At 46.4% G+C, this 17909-nt stretch overlaps 2 protein-coding genes across 5 annotated transcripts in view; both read left to right on the top strand.

The window, feature by feature from the left end:
• The window catches only part of pde4d (phosphodiesterase 4D, cAMP-specific), a 135701-nt gene that overhangs the window by 85265 nt on the left and 32527 nt on the right, over positions 1 to 17909 (top strand). Inside the window, exon 1 of one of the 4 annotated variants that reach the window (XM_044025703.1) lies at positions 10546 to 10728. The exons of the other annotated variants lie outside the window; for them this stretch is intronic. Within the exon in view, the coding sequence (XP_043881638.1) occupies positions 10601 to 10728 (128 nt within the window). The 5' untranslated portion in view covers positions 10546 to 10600. Of the gene's footprint in view, positions 1 to 10545; positions 10729 to 17909 lie in introns of those variants that run through there. 4 annotated transcript variants of the gene reach the window in all.
• LOC122769282 lies at positions 11876 to 16254 on the top strand. The gene is made up of 2 exons (XM_044025706.1): positions 11876 to 13023; positions 15793 to 16254. The coding sequence occupies exons 1-2, from the start codon at positions 11956 to 11958 to the stop codon at positions 16186 to 16188; spliced, it is 1464 nt and encodes a 487-aa protein (XP_043881641.1). The 5' UTR covers positions 11876 to 11955; the 3' UTR covers positions 16189 to 16254.

Raw genomic sequence — 17909 nt, 5'->3', positions numbered from 1 at the left:
CAGTAAACAGACTGTGTGAGTGTGAGTGAGGATAAAAGGCAGTCTCTTTTCCCTCACAGAGGCGGAATCGGATGATTCGCTTTTAATTGCATGCCGGACTGATAATCACTCAATTAGAATTTGTACACAGAAAGCATGATTTTTGACACGGTGCAAAACAGAAGGTCCTAATAGAAGATAAATAGGCCCATGCATTAGAAATCAAAGGAAAATGCCTGGTTTTCAAATGGTTGTGAGTTTTCGAGTTGAAACATTGGAGAAACAAACTAAGCTGCTTTTCTTCAACTGAAATCATTAAATGATTTACTTTGGCTTCGTCCAGGTAATTTATTTGATCAAGTAAACAAATTAGAGTAAACGATTGATTGATTTCACACAATACCAGCTCACTCTCCTGGCTTTATGTTGCTCTCCAGTTTGTTGTAAGTTCATAAGCTGCTGAGCTGTCTGCTGACTTTCATTGGAATTAGCTGCCTGTTGTTGAAAGTAAACCCGAATAGTAAATTCAGTTTTCATCTGTTCAAGTTCAACAGGTGTATATGTTGTGACGGCGCAATCTGACTGAAACACCTTCAATGAATGAATGAATCTTGTGCAACAGGAAAGCAGATGACGTGACACGCTACACTCACAGAGCGACGCGTCGCTGCCGAGTGCTGTGTATCTTAAATTGTTTCAGGTTTATTAAAGTTTGAGTCGTGCTGCGATGGTGGGGAAATATCTGGCACCGCTTCATCTTTTCCACAAAGGAGTGCCGTGTTAAATAAATGATTATGTTACAGGACGACAGACGTGTTCTGACTGTCATGTTTCAGAGTCTCAACCCATTAACACCTGAGCCTTTTTGTTGCTTTTCTTTTTAACCTATTTTAACCATGACAGAGCCAGAAAATGTCAGCTGAAACAGTATAAAACGTCTTTTTTGTCTCAATGTCCAACATGTACAGGCGTGTTTCCCACTTTTTCCATTTCTGGCGACAAAGACGCTGATTCACCGGCGTCCCGCAACATCGCGAGTGCAATTACCGTAATAACGGCTTTGACGTGCAACTGCTCAGCTTTCACAAACTGTCGCGGAACTCTCCGATAGCACACACCGTCATGTAATTACGGTAATGCAAAAATGCACTCGGCGAGCGTGTTGTCCACGATACGCTCAATATTAAAGGGTTAATGTTTGACTCCACCGCTTCACCATGGATTCGTTTCAGTCAGGCCCTTCTTTGGGTTGATTGTTTCTCACCTATTTTTGCAGGACATTTTGCTAATAGTGTGCGTTTGTCTGAGCTCACACACTGAGTCAGTCAGTCAGCGCTGGCAGTCTCAAGGCTGGGCTGTTCTCCCCAGCCTTCCACTTGATTCATCGTCCAATTTCTGTTTCACACATTGACTCTCTTCGATTTCACATTGTGTTATTCTGCTACTTAATGCAGGGTGCTCCACTTGTGCATGCGACGTCCAGCTGGGTGGAAATCGTAGCCAAATGTGTGTGTGTTTGTGCATGTGTGTGTGTGTGTGTGTGTGCATTTGCTTTTAGATGAGTGATCATTGCTCAGTACCAGGAGTAGAGTTATCTGCTCCCGGTCCAAAGCTAACTGTCGTGGTAATTAAAACCATTGACTGAAGTGTTTTCACATTAGACATGTGTTTCTCCAGGGCTCTTGTGCAGTCACAGTACATTATTATAACTTAAGATCCAGATGTGTGATGACTAAACTCCTCATCTGGTTAAAGGCAATAGTTGTAAGGTTATAAAAAGTGACTGTGACGTGAGTTGAAGCAGTAAAATGGAAAATGTTTTTAACGGAGCTGACGGCTGGTGCTTATGAGAAGACTAGTAACAATTAATCCTTTTTTTTTTTTTTTTCCACTTTCTCCACTGTGTCAAAAAGCAGCACGTCATGTGTTGTTGGACACATGACGTGCAAACGCACACAGAGAGGGAGCAACACCGATAGACCGAGTTGCCTGTTAGCCAAAACACTTTGAAGCGGAAATGTGTTTATTGCCAAGTCACATGGTAGGAAATAGCTTTGGTGTTGTTGTGCAAAGAATACTGTAAATACTATAATGACTGTGATTATGAAGGGAAAGCTAAAGATGGAAAAACCCCACAGAGATTAAAAATAATATACTCAAAATGTCCTGTTTCTTTGTTTCTGGCTCAGTTAATTGAGTCAACCTTGCTGTGTATTTGTCTGCTCATGTAGTTGATGATGGGATTCTTTAAATGCTTAGAAATGCCATATTAACTAATGGAGTAATAAGAATGAATCCCTCATGTACCATTGCTATGATGATGGGTGTGTGTGTGTGTTTTTTGTACAGCGATTGTATGAATTGTTGTCTTTCATTAACCCAGAATGAGCCTTTTATGAGGGTCAGCTCTACTGAGGACACATGATTCTGGACCACCATGTTTTCACATAAGCCCACAGTGGAAATAAATATCTTATGAGTTTCAATGCTTAATGAAGGCTACATAAGTTACAGTTGGAAGGGCAGGGGGATGTGATTAGATGAGAACAGTTGAGTTTGAATGAAAAACATGGCGTTGTCTTGACTCTGAGGGGGAGGAAATGTGCTCGATATTTAAACGGCAGCTCGCGCCTGGAACGAGTGACTGTTTTACCCTTTAGTTTACTGTGATGATTGATAAACGCTGAGTAACCGGATAGATGGAGACAATGCAATGGCACTGGCTTAAACAGACGTGGTTGTATGACACACAAGTCAAACAATTTGCTCACTAGAGTACATACGGTAGAAAATGCACACATGGGCCCCTGTTCCTCACAAAGGCCTCGAGGCAACGTTGACATCACATTCATTTTGAATTTCCATTTCATTTCAGTCTAATTCATTCCGGCCCCGCGCCGCCGCACGTCAGTGTCCGCGCGACGGCTGCTAAATGGGGCCTTCAATCTCGTATTCGCGCCGGGAACGGAGGCAAAGAAGAGGGGACAGATCAATAAGAATTCGGCGTGGCAGCCAGACACAGAGGCACATGATGGCTGCAGGTGCTTTCGTGAGCTCAGCATAAATCAAAAACAATATAAATGTTATGAAGCAAAGCTGTGGCTCGAGGGCCTGTGGCTGCGCCTGTGACGGCAGAACATGCATCAGTGTTTATGTTATTCCAGTGGAAGCTTTGTTTGGTGGTTCTGAATGGGAAAAGCAGGTGGGGGTTTGGTTTTATGCGCGCGTGTGTGCAAGTTTCATTTAAAACTAAAACGAGGAATACATCACCGATATGCATTTAGCTTTGTATTACTAGAATAAAAACTGTGCTTCCCGACCTCAGTTTCCACTGAGATGAGAAATATCTTCATTCTTTTTTTTGTTACATGTGTTGACACAGACATGTCTGGTGACATTCAGACTTCACTGCTGATTCAGGGGGGGGACAAAAAACAAATCAAATGAAATGAGGAAATATGATTACTCAGTCCTCGGTGAGACAGCTGCGTACGTCACTGTTTGACCCAAACAAATCCTGCGGTTGGCCAACAGATGTTATCATGTTCAGGCGTTTTCCTGCAGGAACAAAGCTGCTCTCTGTCATATTCCCCCACCACAGCTAAAAAACAAGCTGTTGTAAGGAAACAAAAAAGATATGGAGAAGGAAGTTTGAAAGTAAAAAAATATGGTTGTCGGGGGCCTAACAAAGTGCTTTTCTTTGAGTCGAAAGTCTTTCTGTGGTATTGTTCTTTCTGGGTGTTATTAAATGACAAAATGTTCTCCTTTTTTCACATTTTCTTTTTTTTAAACTCTGAATTATAAACTACAGCACGTCCCCTGTGTTGCAGACATAACGCGCGCCGCCACATTTGTCATGGGAGTCACTTAGCAGCAAAGCATGAGGGTGACAACGCTCATCTCCTGAGGGAGTTGCTCGTGACGATGGCGGGATGATTAGGATTTCCATGATGACGACGACGTTTATGAGGAGGCACCAAAACAGATTTAAAAAGAGCTTAGGCGGGGAGAGGGAGTCCCCCTCCCCGCTCCCCGTCTCTTTCATGCACTCTCTCTTTCTGTCACATACCTGCCTGGATTTAGAAATAAACCAGACTCATACAGTTTTAAAAAACGCCACCTCGTGCTTGCTGTGATTGTAAGAAAGAAAAAAAAAGACCTGTTGTGTTGCTTTGATACTTGCGTCAGTTGAGTTGTTGACATTGGTGGTCAACTGTAAAAGTATGATAGTATGAGTTTTATTTAATTATTATTGTAAGATGTAATTGTGCCCTACTTCCTTAAAGGAAATCCACTCCCACTTGGGGAGAAAAAAAGACAAACTGTAACACTTCTCATCTATCCGGTGAGGTAGACTCTCACATTGCAGGGTGTAGAATGACACAGTGACAGCAGGAGAGGACAAAGATGGTGAACACACTGTATGACGACACTAAATATCAAGTTCATTTGAGACGTAGGGTATTATCTCCGGTTTACAGTGACCGAACAGAATGCCGTTTAATGTCCTGTTTTTACTTCCTCCCAAAATGTAAACATGTCACCATCATCATTTTTTGATCAGTAATTTGTTCTTTTAATGTATTTTAATATTTCACTTTATTCGCATTACTTTAAGTATGGAAGTGCATTAATCAACTTGAATTAAGTTAAGCAGTCTCTTCAGTTAGAAACTCAGAAATTCATTTTCTGCAGTAGCAGGTGACAACTTTAAAATGTACCCCAAAAAGTGCTATACATATGATTATTTCACACTTCTTACATTCAAAACTAAACGTGTTTGTCATCTCTGGTTATGGACGGCCCGCATGTGGCCCACGGGCCGGCATCTGAATAGACTGGCTTTAGGGTAAAGAGCCTCTTATTGACATAATCCGTATTTTTCTTTGAAAAGTTTGAAGTTATTTGAATTAACACGTACATGTCGATGTAGTATTACGAGAGATTGTGCGGCTGTGACGCCAGTATTCCCTTTGTTTTGAGGAACGGCTTAACGTGGATTACCTGTGAGGCTGTGAGGAGGACACCCCTGGTGCATTCTGGCAGGGTATCCCTCACTTACACACACACACACACACACACACACACACACACACACACACACACACACACACACACACACACACACACACACACACACACACACACACACACACACACACTCTCTTACCTTATCTATAAGCATGCAACTACTTGCACACTCTCACCCGTGTGGTGATGTCATCAGAGTTTTAATGGAGGATTACTCTGACATCACTGGGACTGCTGCCAAGTTAAACCTATTAGCTTCCCCATGTGCTTGCAGTGCACTACAGCAAGAGCTGTGTGTGTGTGTGTGTGTGTGTGTGTGTGCGCGTGTGTCCACGTGTGAAATGCAAGAGATTATTAAGGAAAGCTGTGCAGCCAGTGGGCTTCTACATTATATCCAGTTTCCTTCACTTCCTTTTAATTTGTCCATTTAAAAGGACATCTATGGACATCATAGACATCACGTTGGCTGCCTCAGTTTGCCACAGTCAAGGTGATACAGTAACTACCTATGATGAGATTATTACTCAACGTCATATACGCTTTTAAATACTTTCACTGGCTCGTGAGAAAGAGACACCAAAACCAGGGCTGTTTTTAAGGACTTCAATGCTTTCGGTGTGAAATATGAACGTGAGAGGCAACGTTAGCGCCAGTCGTCGGATTATTCAATGGAATATGTCAGCATGACTGCTGCATGTGATGCATGCGTGTGTGTGTGTGTGTGTGTGAGAGAGATTGCGCTTTTATGAATAACAGCCAACACTGGTCATGTTTGGCCTGGACACACAGGCCACAGAAAATCCCTTTTTGTTAGTTTGTTTGTTTGTTTGTTTATCTGAATTTAAACTCACCAGATAGCACCCAGCAGTTTCTTCTGTTGTTGTTGAGCGAGCATGTGTGTGCACCGCTGTTGACTCACTGTCACAGTCAATACAATCGCTGCTTACACTTGTTCACTTGCGTGAACAGTTGTTCCAGGACTTGAAAAAAAAGTGTTGTTTTTACTATGGGTGAGCCAGTCATTACACTTCATTGTTCCAACTGGATAAAAGGATTATGAGTCTATTGTCCTTTTATATTCTGACATTCATTGTGTGGATCGTCGCTTCAGCCTCGGCATTATGAGACATGTCATGTTGTTGATGGCCAACGCACACAAATGACAAGCAGGACGTTTGTTTGTCTTATTCTCAGTGGTCACGCTTCTCCAGGTCCTTTCCTTTAATCTCTTTACTCTCCTTTGTGCTCAGGTGGCTCTCAGAGACAAAGAGTAGTACAGCCGGCTTATAATCCTCCAGTTAATAAAGCAGAGGTGACGCGTGTGAGGATGCTGTGAATAGCATTAACCTAGTATTTTTTAATGCTTTTGCAGCCTTGACTCTCTGAGAAGCTCGTACACAGTCTGCCGCCGTGTCCTCAGCAACTGAAGGCTGATTGGTTGTTAGGACCTACCTGTCCTTTTTGAGTCCTGCCAGGTCACCATGGCGACCGCTTTATAAACATCAGTGTAGCAGGGGGCCGTAAAGGCAGGCGGACAGTGATTTGAAGGAATTGGTCTTTGACACACAGCACAGCGCGGCAGCTGTTTTCACGCAGCATGACCGACTGTGAGAGCCACTCGCTCGACTACACAACGCTTCATTGTCACTCTGTTGTTGTCCCTTAATCACATTTGCCGAGTTACACGTGGAAAAGTCGCTTGCGATCAGTTCAATCATGCAGAGTTTTCTTGCAATAACAGTGGAGATGCAGTTTCCATGACACTGAGCTGCAACAGCAGCTGTAAGCCACATTATACATAATGATGGGGCTTTTTTCAAAGGTATTATCAAAAATAATAACAATACAAGAGTCAAAGGATCATTTATTTCAAGTTTAAAACTTGTGGTTTGACGCAAAAAAATGACGACGTGTGGTCTAAACATTTAAAACAATTACTGTTACACCTGACATTGTGTTTGCACAGTTCATGATGAGATAAGATCACTGCAGAAACAACTGCGTTCCCCCCCCTGAAGTTTCTGTCTTTTAGTGACTAATTACTATTTATTTGTTCTCATGTCTAAGTGCTATAAATTTACCCAGCATCCCCCGTCTCTGTCCTCCCTCTGTCTGCCTCTTACCCAGTCCCACTCTTGCCTTTGTCTCTAAAGCCCCCGAACAAGCTGGCTGACCCCGTCATGTGAGAGGAGTGCTTCACAAAGCCATCTTCATCGTTCTGGCTCACAGCTCATCAGTGATCTGTTTACACACTTAACCCGTAGAGTCTGTCACCTTGTCTGCTCATTTTCATCACTAATTACTTAGGTTGTTTTTTCTAAATTGTGCAAAACGTGTCAAGTTCTTGTCAAGTTTTACAAAGACAGTGTTTCATGCCCTCCTTCTTTTTTAACAATGAAATGTGTTTCTTTTATGATATAATTTGCAGCATAGTACAAGAACGCAGCGCTGCAAGTGTGTCACCACCAACACGACTGAACACGACGCAGTTTAATATGATCACGTTTCAGTATTCAGAGACTGCTTCTGGTTTTAATGGCTTTTGTGCCTCAGGGACACGGAGTGACGACAGTATTGTCGTCGTCACCTGGCGCTCCTTCACAGCTCGCCGCTGCTGCTGACAGCCGTGTGTGTCCGACTCGAGAGCTCGGCAAACATATGCTCGTGTTACAGGTTGTGTGTCTTTTAAGAGGGAAGACGAGTGAATGGAAGTCTTTGTTGCACTGTTGATTTTGGGCCCTTTTCCGTGTCCATGATGTGTGGATGTGCACTCGAGGTGATGCTCAACTGTTCTGTGCGAGTGTAGAAAAAGAAGCAAAAAAAGCCTGTTGTGTGTGTGTGTGTGTGTGTCTGTGTCTGTGTCTGTGTCTCTGTCATTGCTTCTGTGACTTTGACAAGCCTCCGTGTCCACCCAGGAGCTGTTGTCACATGCTGGATGCTTCTGTCAGAGCTGAGCAGAAGGCGTAACCCCACAGAGATTTATGCCTCTTGTGTGTGTGAATGAGCCCCTGCTGGTTGGTAGGTGTACTGTGCCCCCTGCTGGCACTTCTGAACAGCTAGGAAATGATCTACTCTAAATCTAATTATCTATAATCTAATCTATAAAAAAAAAAAACACACAGTGATTGGCTCCATGATCAAAAATGTAAAACATAATTTTTGACTCACATTTATAAATGTGATGGATTGTTACTGCAGTGTGAAATACATGTGTCATAATACACCAAGCAGTAGTTAGTGCTAGCATTTTATTTGTATTTACTGTGGAACTCTGCTCCCCCCTGGTGGTGGAAGTTAGCTATTACAAAGGTTGACTCAAAAGACCCTTGAACTTTGAATTCTATAAATTAGAATGAAATGTATTTATTGATTTTGAGGCATTGGACTCAAAAAAATGTTGTGTTGCCCTATTCATTGACCTGTCCAAGGCATTTGACACTGTGGATCACAATATTTTGCTAGATATTCTCATCAAAAAAAGGCATCTCCACACAAGCTACTACTTGAATAAAAGACTATTTGGCAAATAGGACACAATGTGTTCAGATGACTGGAGTGAGTTCCACTTTTCTTGAGGTCACAAAAGGTTTACCTCAAGGTCCTAGGACCCATTTTGTTTACAATTTATATTAATGATCTGTGTGCAAACTTGTCCAATGCCTCACACCCATTTTATGCTGATGATACGGTCATTTATTGCTCTTCACATTCAATTGCACAAGCGTTCATATTTTTGCAAACAGTGCAAACAGACTAATCTGGAGAAATGGAAACTGGTTTTAAATGCTGAAAAATCCAAAATAATGCTTTTTTCAAACTCATCTGTTCCCATGCAACAAATCCCCTCAATTAGAACTTCCCATGGCAGAGCTCTTGAGCTGGTTATAAGTACCTGGGATTTATTATTGATGGGGAGCTGTCTTTCAAAGTGCATGTTAGAAATGTGGTTTCTAAATTAAGGGTGAAGCTCGGTTTCTTTTATAGAAACAAGCCTTGTTTCTCCCCCACAGTTAGCAAGGTCCTGATATCAGCGACATTCTTACCAATACTTGACTATGGCGATGTTGTGTACATGTGTGTCTCTAACAGTTGTCTACAGTCTTTGACTCCAGTCTATCATTATGCTCTGAGGTTCATCACTGGCTGTAGCCGCCTCACCCACCACTGTGAACTGTAGGCCAAAGCTTCCATGTCCTCTCTGGTCTATAAGGCGGACCAGAAGCCATTATGCCTTACGTTCCAATGACAAAGCTTTCAGTTTCTCTGCCCCCTCTGCTTGGAATACCCTCCAAACTGAACTTAAATTGTAAGCTTTTATTTCACTGGGAGCTTTCCCACTCCATCTTAAAAGACAGACAACAGAAATCCATTGAACAGTGCCTGTGTTCTAAAATTGTTACTGTGACCACAACTCTTGCACTTTATGTTTGTCTAGTTGTACTTTTGTATTTCCATGTTTGTATTGTAGTTGCTGCCTTCCTGTTTTTTTTATTTAACTATGATGTGTGCTGCTGCTTTTCTTGGCCAGGTCACCCTTGTGAAAGAGATCTTGATCTCAATGCGTCTTTTATCTGGTTAAAATGAGGTTAAATAAATTTTTTTTAATTTATTTAACCAGGTAAGTCAGCTGAGAACCAATTCTCGTTGGCGCTATGACGACCTGGGCAAAAGGCAGCACAATAAGAGGGCACAAAAACAGGGCACTCGAACAACAAGAAGAGAAATGTCAACAACAAACAATATTAAACTATTCATAACAGTCACGTGTTGAATAAAAATTCATAAAATAAAGACCTGTTCAGGGTGTACTCCGCCGAGTGAGTAAGAATAGAATAAAAAAAAGAATTGGAATATGTTGTTGCATTTAAATAAGTTCCTCCATGTTTGGTATTCATTCATGTCATGTTATTATTAAAAAAGGCTACGTTCAATCCATTATTTATGTTCAACTAATCTCCCTATGTTAAAAAAAACAAAATAGAGATTGTCTTTAGTATTTTGTGTGTTTAAAAATGAAAACGCCACATGCTCACAACTTACTCAAGCGCTGTAGCACAATAAGGTCTTTTTCCACCTCATGTGAAATTGCTCTTCACCTGTGGACTGTGTCATCTCATCCATCTCCATGATGATGCACGGAATACGTTTTATATAACACCATGCAATAGTTGAGTTGGATTTCTGTCATGTCTCATGTGTCACTGCAAAACTGTTGTTAACTGTGTTACAGTCAGAGAAAAGGTCAGTCGTCATCTGTACTTTACATCACACTATACATACAAAGCAGTCGATAGTGATTCTTGTTATCTGAGGGAAAAGGTAAATTAGTTTACTCTGCAATTTGCTCCTCCCTCCCCTGCGTCTCTCTTTCATGCTCCAGCTCTCTCTCTCTCTCTCTCCATCCTCTGGCTCAGCATGGCTCTGAAGTCACACCCATGCTGAGCCCTTGCCTCTTCCTCCTTTTCCTAAAAACGCCCCCTTCCTGAGATAGCTTTATCAGGCTTGTCACTCTGTCCGTCCTCTCTCCGTCTCTGCCTTTATCTGCCTTGACACGCGTGCATGTGCGGTCGCGTTGAATAGCCTCGACACCATGAGTTTGCCGGTGAACTCAGACTATCTGTCTCTGGAGAGGATAGCCCGTTACCGCCATGCCTGCTCCAACGGCTCACCCTGTGCCACCAACAAGCCCATTGACATCAAACCTCGTGGCAAGAGAGGGTAGGAATCATCTCTAAGACAAAATTCAACTCTTTGAAAGACATCAGGGGTGACAGACTTCCCTGTGTGGGGGGGATTCGTAGGATTTATTTCATGTGGAATTATTCCATGTTCTCTACTTTTTGTTAAATGTCGTTGCCTTAAATTACCGCACTTATATTCAACCTCCAGCCCTCGTCTGCAGAAACTGAGCGTGGAAGTAGCAACAATCACTTAACGGCTGTGTCTCTTTTTTTATTCTCGTTTGCATGCAAAGTGGACGTGTGGGTGTGTGTGTGTGTGTGTTTCCATGTTTGTATGACTTGCAATGAAGGTGCACAGATTGTTCTTGCTCCTTATCAGAATATTAGCTGTTGAATAGCTTCACCTGGACAACAATGAACCGGAGCTGTGTTCACCAGTGTTGTTGTTGTAAATGGCTGCTGTTGCTTGGTGGCTGGTCGTACTGTTAGCACTTTGTTGAAGCCCTAGTTCTGCTGTTTACCCTGCCTCACATGTGTGTAGTTGTGTGTGTGTGCGTGTGCTTGTTTGTGTCTCTCTGTGTACCATGAGAATCAGATAAAAAAAAAAAACATGGTTAAGAGCAAGGTAAATTATGAGTGCGCAGGTTGCATCCAGTCGTCATCTAAAACATCAGGGTGATCAGGAGGACAAGTCCATTTACTAAACACAGCAGAGTGCAAACTAATCATCAGAGCACTCTCTGTTCATTAAAGCGCTCTTGGACCCAATATAATACTAAATTTCTCAGATGAATAAGTACTCTGTGACCCTACAGAAACCTCCCACCTGATGCACATCTGTGTGTTTGTGAGTGGGTGTGTGTGGCAGTGGGGCTTGGTTAGAGCGACGGCTGCTGGAGGAAAGGAAGGAGTGGCTCAGCCGGTGATCAGACAGCTGGACAGAATCAGGTAATTAGTCAGCTATATAAGCATGTTTGTAACCTGGTTCTGGTCTCTTGCAGTAGGCTGGGTCCGCACACGGACACACAGAGAGAGAGAGAGAGAGAGAGAGAGAGAGACAGAGACTGAGAGACACAGAGAGTCTGACCAGCGCAGCGCAGGAGAGCGCTGACACACCAGCCACAGCTGACTGCTTATGTTTTGTTTGATTGATTATTTTCAGTTACAATAAACCAATATATTTGCTCCCTCAACGCCGCCTCCTCGTCCTTCCCGAACCCCAGTGAGTGGGAAAGGCTCACAGTGGCACCTGAATAGGGACCACATGGAAGGACAATCTCCGCTGTCGCTGGCCCTTCAGCACCTCGCTGCGATGCAGGAGAGCACCACCACGCTGCAGCAGCAGCAGTCCCAGCTCCTCGCGGACATGGCGGCGTCACAGCGGGACGATCGTGCTCTCCTGCGGGAGCTGCTGCAACGCCCGGCTGCCCACGGCGCCGACCCGGAGGCCGGTCGAGGACGGTCTCCGCCCGTCGCCCTGCAGCGGATGACCGCGGAAGATGACCCGGAGGCATACCTGGACATCTTCGAGGGCACGGCGGAGGCGTGTGGGTGGCCGGAGGAGGAGAGAGCGCTTCGGCTTCTTCCCCTGCTCACTGGCGTGGCGCAGCTGGCCGCGCACAGCCTGCCGGCGGCGGCGCGTCACGACTACACACAGCTGAGGAGAGTCATCCTGGACCGGCTGGGCAGTACGTCGGAGGGACACCGGCGGCGGTTCAGGGGGCTCTCCTTTGAAGAAGCCGGGCGCCCCTTTGCATACGCGCAGCAGCTCCTGGACGCAGCGAGGCGCTGGCTCCAGCCGGGGACCCACTCCGCTGAGGACGTCGTTGGACAGGTGGCGCTGGAGCAGTTCATCGCTGGGTTACCATCGTCCACAGCCAATTGGGTCCAGTGCCACCGCCCGGCCAACATCGAGGCAGCGATCGTCCTCGCGGAGGACCATCTCTCTCTTCCCCGGCGGAGCATGAGGGAGGAGACCAGGCCAGCGACGATCCCTGCCAGCCGTCCCACTCCAGCCCCGAGGAGGAGGTTCCCAGCGGCATCGGCTCCTACACCACACCCACGCACACACACACACACACACACACAGCCGGAGCATGCATCGCTCCGGTCGTCTAATTACCCTCTGCCGTCTTTCCCTCAGGGCCCAGCCTACGTGTCTGATCACCTGGCACCCCGGGGGGCTCCTCAGACGCCAGGGCAGGTGTGCTGGCGGTGTGGGCAGCCCGGCCACATCAGAGCGGAGTGCCCGCTCATGGAAGTGGGGCAAGTGGTTCGGGTTGCCGGGCCGCCGGCCCCCTCCCCCGGTTCGGAAGGGACGTACCGTATACCGGTATGTATACAAGGGGGTACACATCAAGCTCTGCTGGATTCTGGTTGTGAACAGACCATGATCCATCAGCGCTTGGTTCGACCGGGGGCATTGTTAGAGGCATCGTGGGTGAGGGTGAGGTGTGTGCATGGGGATATTCACGATTATCCGGTGGTGGCCCTGGAAATTTGTTTTAAAGGGAAAAAACATAGAGTAAAGGCTGGAGTTAGTACTCGCCTCACGCACCCTCTAATTTTGGGAACAAACTGGCCGGGGTTTACGAGCTTAGCAGGGGAAACCATGAGGGTGCGGTCACGTAAGTCAGGGAAATGTGAGTTATGTGCTGTCCTTAGTGGTGAGGCGGAGGTGCCGCATCCCGACGCTGCTGGGGGGGGGGCACAGATGGCGCCCATGGAAGATTTTCCCCTAGCACAGTCTCGGGATGAGACCCTCCGCCACGCCTTTGACCAAGTGATGAAAATTGATGGTTGTCCGGTTCACCCTAACACAGCACTCTCTCACCCCTACTTTGTTGTCGTTAAAGACCGTTTATACAGAGTGAGTCGTGACGCTCGAACAGGGGAAGAGCTCTCCCAGTTGTTAGTCCCAAAAAGCCGCCGAGAAACGATTTTCCAGGCGGCTCACCACAACCCCATGGCGGGTCACCTCGGATATGATAAGACACTGAACCGGATCATGGCCCGATTTTACTGGCCGGGCATTCGGGCGGATGTAAGTCGGTGGTGTGCATCCTGCCGCGAATGTCAATTAGTCAACCCTCCGGCCACCCCAAAAGCGCCCTTGCGCCCATTACCATTAATGGAGGTCCCTTTTGATAGGCTTGCCATGGACCTCATCGGGCCATTAGACCGGAGCGCACGGGGATATCGCTTTGTGTTAGTTCTAGTGGACTATGCAACACGATATCCCGAGGCAGTACCCTTGCGCAACATCTCAGCGAAGAGTGTTGCACAGGCACTGTTTCAGGTCATCTCCCGAGTTGGGATCCCGAAAGAGATCCTGACTGACCAGGGCACATCGTTTATGTCACGTACACTACGCGAGCTATACGAATTACTGGGCGTCCGCTCAATCCGGACTAGTGTGTACCATCCCCAGACCGATGGCCTGGTGGAGCGGTTTAACAAAACGCTAAAGAACATGATTCGTAAGTTCGTACACGAGGATAGTCGTAATTGGGATAAATGGTTGGACCCTCTGTTGTTTGCAGTGCGGGAGGTGCCCCAGGCCTCCACGGGTTTTTCGCCCTTTGAACTCCTGTTTGGCAGGAAACCTCGGGGTGTCTTGGACCTGGTTAAGGAAAACTGGGAGGCGGGTCCAAGCACCAGTAAAAATGAGGTACAGCACGTACTGGACCTGCGAGCAAAACTCCATTCACTGGGTCAGTTATCACGGCAGAATTTGCTCCAGGCCCAGGAACGCCAACAGCGGCTGTACAACAGAGGGGCTAAACTTAGACAGTTTTCACCGGGAGATAAAGTGCTTCTATTGCTGCCATCGTCTAGCTCCAAATTACTCGCCAAGTGGCAAGGGCCCTTTGTGGTCACACGACGAGTGGGGGATGTTGACTATGAGGTTGTGCGTTCTGACAGGGGTGGAGCAACACAGATTTACCACCTTAACCTCCTCAAAGCCTGGAGGGAGGTGGCGTCTGTATCTCTGGCCACCACGGTGATTGAGAGAGATGAGCTGGGACCGGAGGTGAATAAATTAAACAGGTCGGCGCCGGTCCCCGTTGACGATCATCTCTCGCCGGGCCAGAGAGCAGACGTGGCCTCGTTGCAGCGGCAGTTTGCCGACGTGTTCTCTCCCCTGCCGGGACGCACAAACCTCATACACCACCACATAGAAACTTCCCCGGGTGTGACAGTGCGTTCACGACCCTATCGCCTGCCGGAACATAAGAGGAAAACTGTTCAGGCAGAACTTCAGGCTATGTTAGAGATGGGAGTAATAGAAGAGTCCAACAGTGACTGGTGTTGCCCCATTGTTCTTGTTCGCAAGTCTGATGGGTCAATACGGTTCTGTGTGGACTACCGTAGAGTCAACGAGGTGTCCAAATTCGATGCCTATCCAATGCCCCGGGTCGACGAACTCCTGGATCGGCTGGGCACGGCTCGCTTTTTTACGACACTGGATTTGACCAAGGGCTACTGGCAGATTCCCTTGTCGCTAGAGTCCAGGGAGAAAACGGCCTTCTCCACTCCGTATGGTTTGTACCAATTTGTAACGCTTCCATTTGGGTTGTTCGGGGCCCCAGCCACGTTCCAGCGCCTCATGGACCGGGTGCTGCGGCCTCACTCTGCATATGCTGCGGCCTACTTGGATGATGTCATCATTCATAGTGAGACCTGGGAGCAGCATATGCAGCAGGTGGGAGCAGTGCTGGAGTCCCTGAGGAGGGCGGGGCTCACGGCCAATCCAGGGAAGTGTGCAGTTGGACGGAGGGAGGTACGGTATTTGGGGTACCACTTGGGGGGAGGGCAGGTGCGGCCACAGATACAAAAGACCGCAGCGGTGGCAGCCTGCCCAAGACCCAAGACCAAAAAAGAGGTTAGGAGGTTTCTGGGGCTGGCCGGTTACTATAGGAGGTTCATCCCGGCCTTCTCGGAGCTGACCAGCCCCCTAACCGACCTGACCCGAAAAGGTGCCTCAGATCCGGTCCAGTGGACGGAGCCGTGTCAGCTGGCGTTTGAGAGGGTTAAGCAAGCCCTCTGTGGGGAGCCACTTTTATACACACCTAACTTTTCTCTCCCTTTCATCCTGCAGACCGACGCCTCGAACAGCGGGCTGGGGGCCGTTTTGTCCCAGGAGGTGGAGGGCGTCGACCGCCCCGTACTGTACATTAGCCGGAAGCTAGCTCAGCGGGAGGTGAGCTACAGTACGGTGGAGAAAGAGTGCCTCGCCATACGGTGGGCGGTCGGTGCCCTCCGCTACTATCTCCTGGGGCGCCCATTCACCCTCTGGTCGGACCATGCCCCGCTCCAATGGCTCCACCGCATGAAAGATGCCAACGCGCGGATCACTCGCTGGTATCTGGCTTTACAGCCTTTCCGGTTCAAGGTGATCCATAGGCCGGGGCACCGCATGGCCGTGGCTGACTTTCTCTCCCGCTCTGCGGAGGGGGGGGGGAGTGGGCTAGCGGCCGGCGGGATCCCGGCCTAAGTCGGGCGGTGGGGGTATGTGGCAGTGGGGCTTGGTTAGAGCGACGGCTGCTGGAGGAAAGGAAGGAGTGGCTCAGCCGGTGATCAGACAGCTGGACAGAATCAGGTAATTAGTCAGCTATATAAGCATGTTTGTAACCTGGTTCTGGTCTCTTGCAGTAGGCTGGGTCCGCACACGGACACACAGAGAGAGAGAGAGAGAGAGAGAGAGACAGAGACTGAGAGACACAGACTGAGAGACACAGAGAGTCTGACCAGCGCAGCGCAGGAGAGCGCTGACACACCAGCCACAGCTGACTGCTTATGTTTTGTTTGATTGATTATTTTCAGTTACAATAAACCAATATATTTGCTCCCTCAACGCCGCCTCCTCGTCCTTCCCGAACCCCAGTGAGTGGGAAAGGCTCACAGTGTGGTTAAACGTCAAGTTGGGTTGTGCATGTGTTTGTGCCTCCAAGATTATTTGAGTATGACCAAAGGTAATGGCTGGTGGCGTTTGCAGACACATAGATGTACACAGTCTTGTCAATAAATACTGTGGACCAACCATCTGTGCTCAGTTGTCTGCTCCTTAGTTAAGTGCTATTTACACCTGCATTTACACAGCGCGTTTATCTGCACCATACACTGAAGCTGATTCATGGAAACGCTTCTTCTTCTTTTTTTTTTAAAGCACAGTCAATAATTTTATCAATCACTGTGGCCACTTAACTCTACACTAGTGCTGTTTTTTTTTTTACCAGTAGGTGGCATCGTTGTCCTTCGGTTGCATATGAACAGCACACACCTGGTAATTCATGCATTTTAATAATTATTAATCATTTTCATAAAGTGGTGATTATTCCATGTGTGTTCGAACAAATCACTATTTATATCATTTTAGCCATAATGTAATCTAATAGTAGTCATTCTACTGATGAAAAGTAGAAAAGTCATCGTCAAATAAAACATTAAGCCACTTATTCTTAGTTCTAAGTTCTTTTGGTTTCTCTGGTATTACCGGCTTTCTGGAAAGGTAAATTTTCCCCTCCTCAAATTTAGGATTAATTGATTAGATTAAAACAAAATGCTGTAAATTGCACTTTTTTTTACTATGTAGTCGAGAGCTCTACAAACAAAATGCAGTAATTTTTTGTTGTGCTACATTACTTCTCCTGCCATTTAACTTGGTGCTGTGACCTGACTGGGAAAGATGGAGGTGTCATTACTGTGTTTTTAATGTGATGAATCGCAGCCAGATTCACCAGTTTTCTCCAGGAAGTTGTTGTGTCGTTCTTCACTGGACTGCATGGAATATGCAGATGAAGATAATAGGATTAGTTGTCTCCATGTTGACCGAGCTGCTAACGATGTATGTGATTCATCGTTCATCGAACTAATCATTCCCAGTTTTAATAAATACAGCTGTGTGGAAACTGTCAAAGCAGTATTACATAATATTAACAGAATAATAATGTGACATGATTGTAGCGCACTGAAACAACTGCTGGTGCAGACCTTCGAGGGGCCACGGTGACCCTGCAGACCTTCTGTAGCCATGACACGGATGGCATAGTAATATCTGTCTGTGCAATAAGCAAATTATTTAGTGAAAGCTATGAATGCGTTTTCCTTTCTGCTGTTGCACCCCTCATACAGTTGCATTGTTGATAACAGACAGTGGAAGTTTGGTCTATGCTGACTCTTCTGTGTTTCCAGTTACCCGATTTGTAAAAGGTTTAC

The sequence above is a fragment of the Solea senegalensis genome, linkage group LG5 (assembly GCF_019176455.1).
Source record: "Solea senegalensis isolate Sse05_10M linkage group LG5, IFAPA_SoseM_1, whole genome shotgun sequence".
In the NCBI taxonomy this organism is placed as follows: domain Eukaryota; kingdom Metazoa; phylum Chordata; class Actinopteri; order Pleuronectiformes; family Soleidae; genus Solea; species Solea senegalensis.
The sequence above is the reverse complement of the archived record's forward strand: the minus strand, read 5'-3'. Positions and strand labels throughout refer to the sequence as shown.

What these genes read in the sequence shown, in the direction of transcription:
- LOC122769282 (XM_044025706.1), top strand. Translation starts at nt 11,956, where the DNA reads ATGGAAGGACAATCTCCGCTGTCGCTGGCCCTTCAGCACCTCGCTGCG. An exon ending in AAGGGACGTACCGTATACCG is followed by an intron (nt 13,024 to 15,792) that starts GTATGTATACAA and finishes TTCATCCTGCAG; the next exon opens with ACCGACGCCTCGAACAGCGG.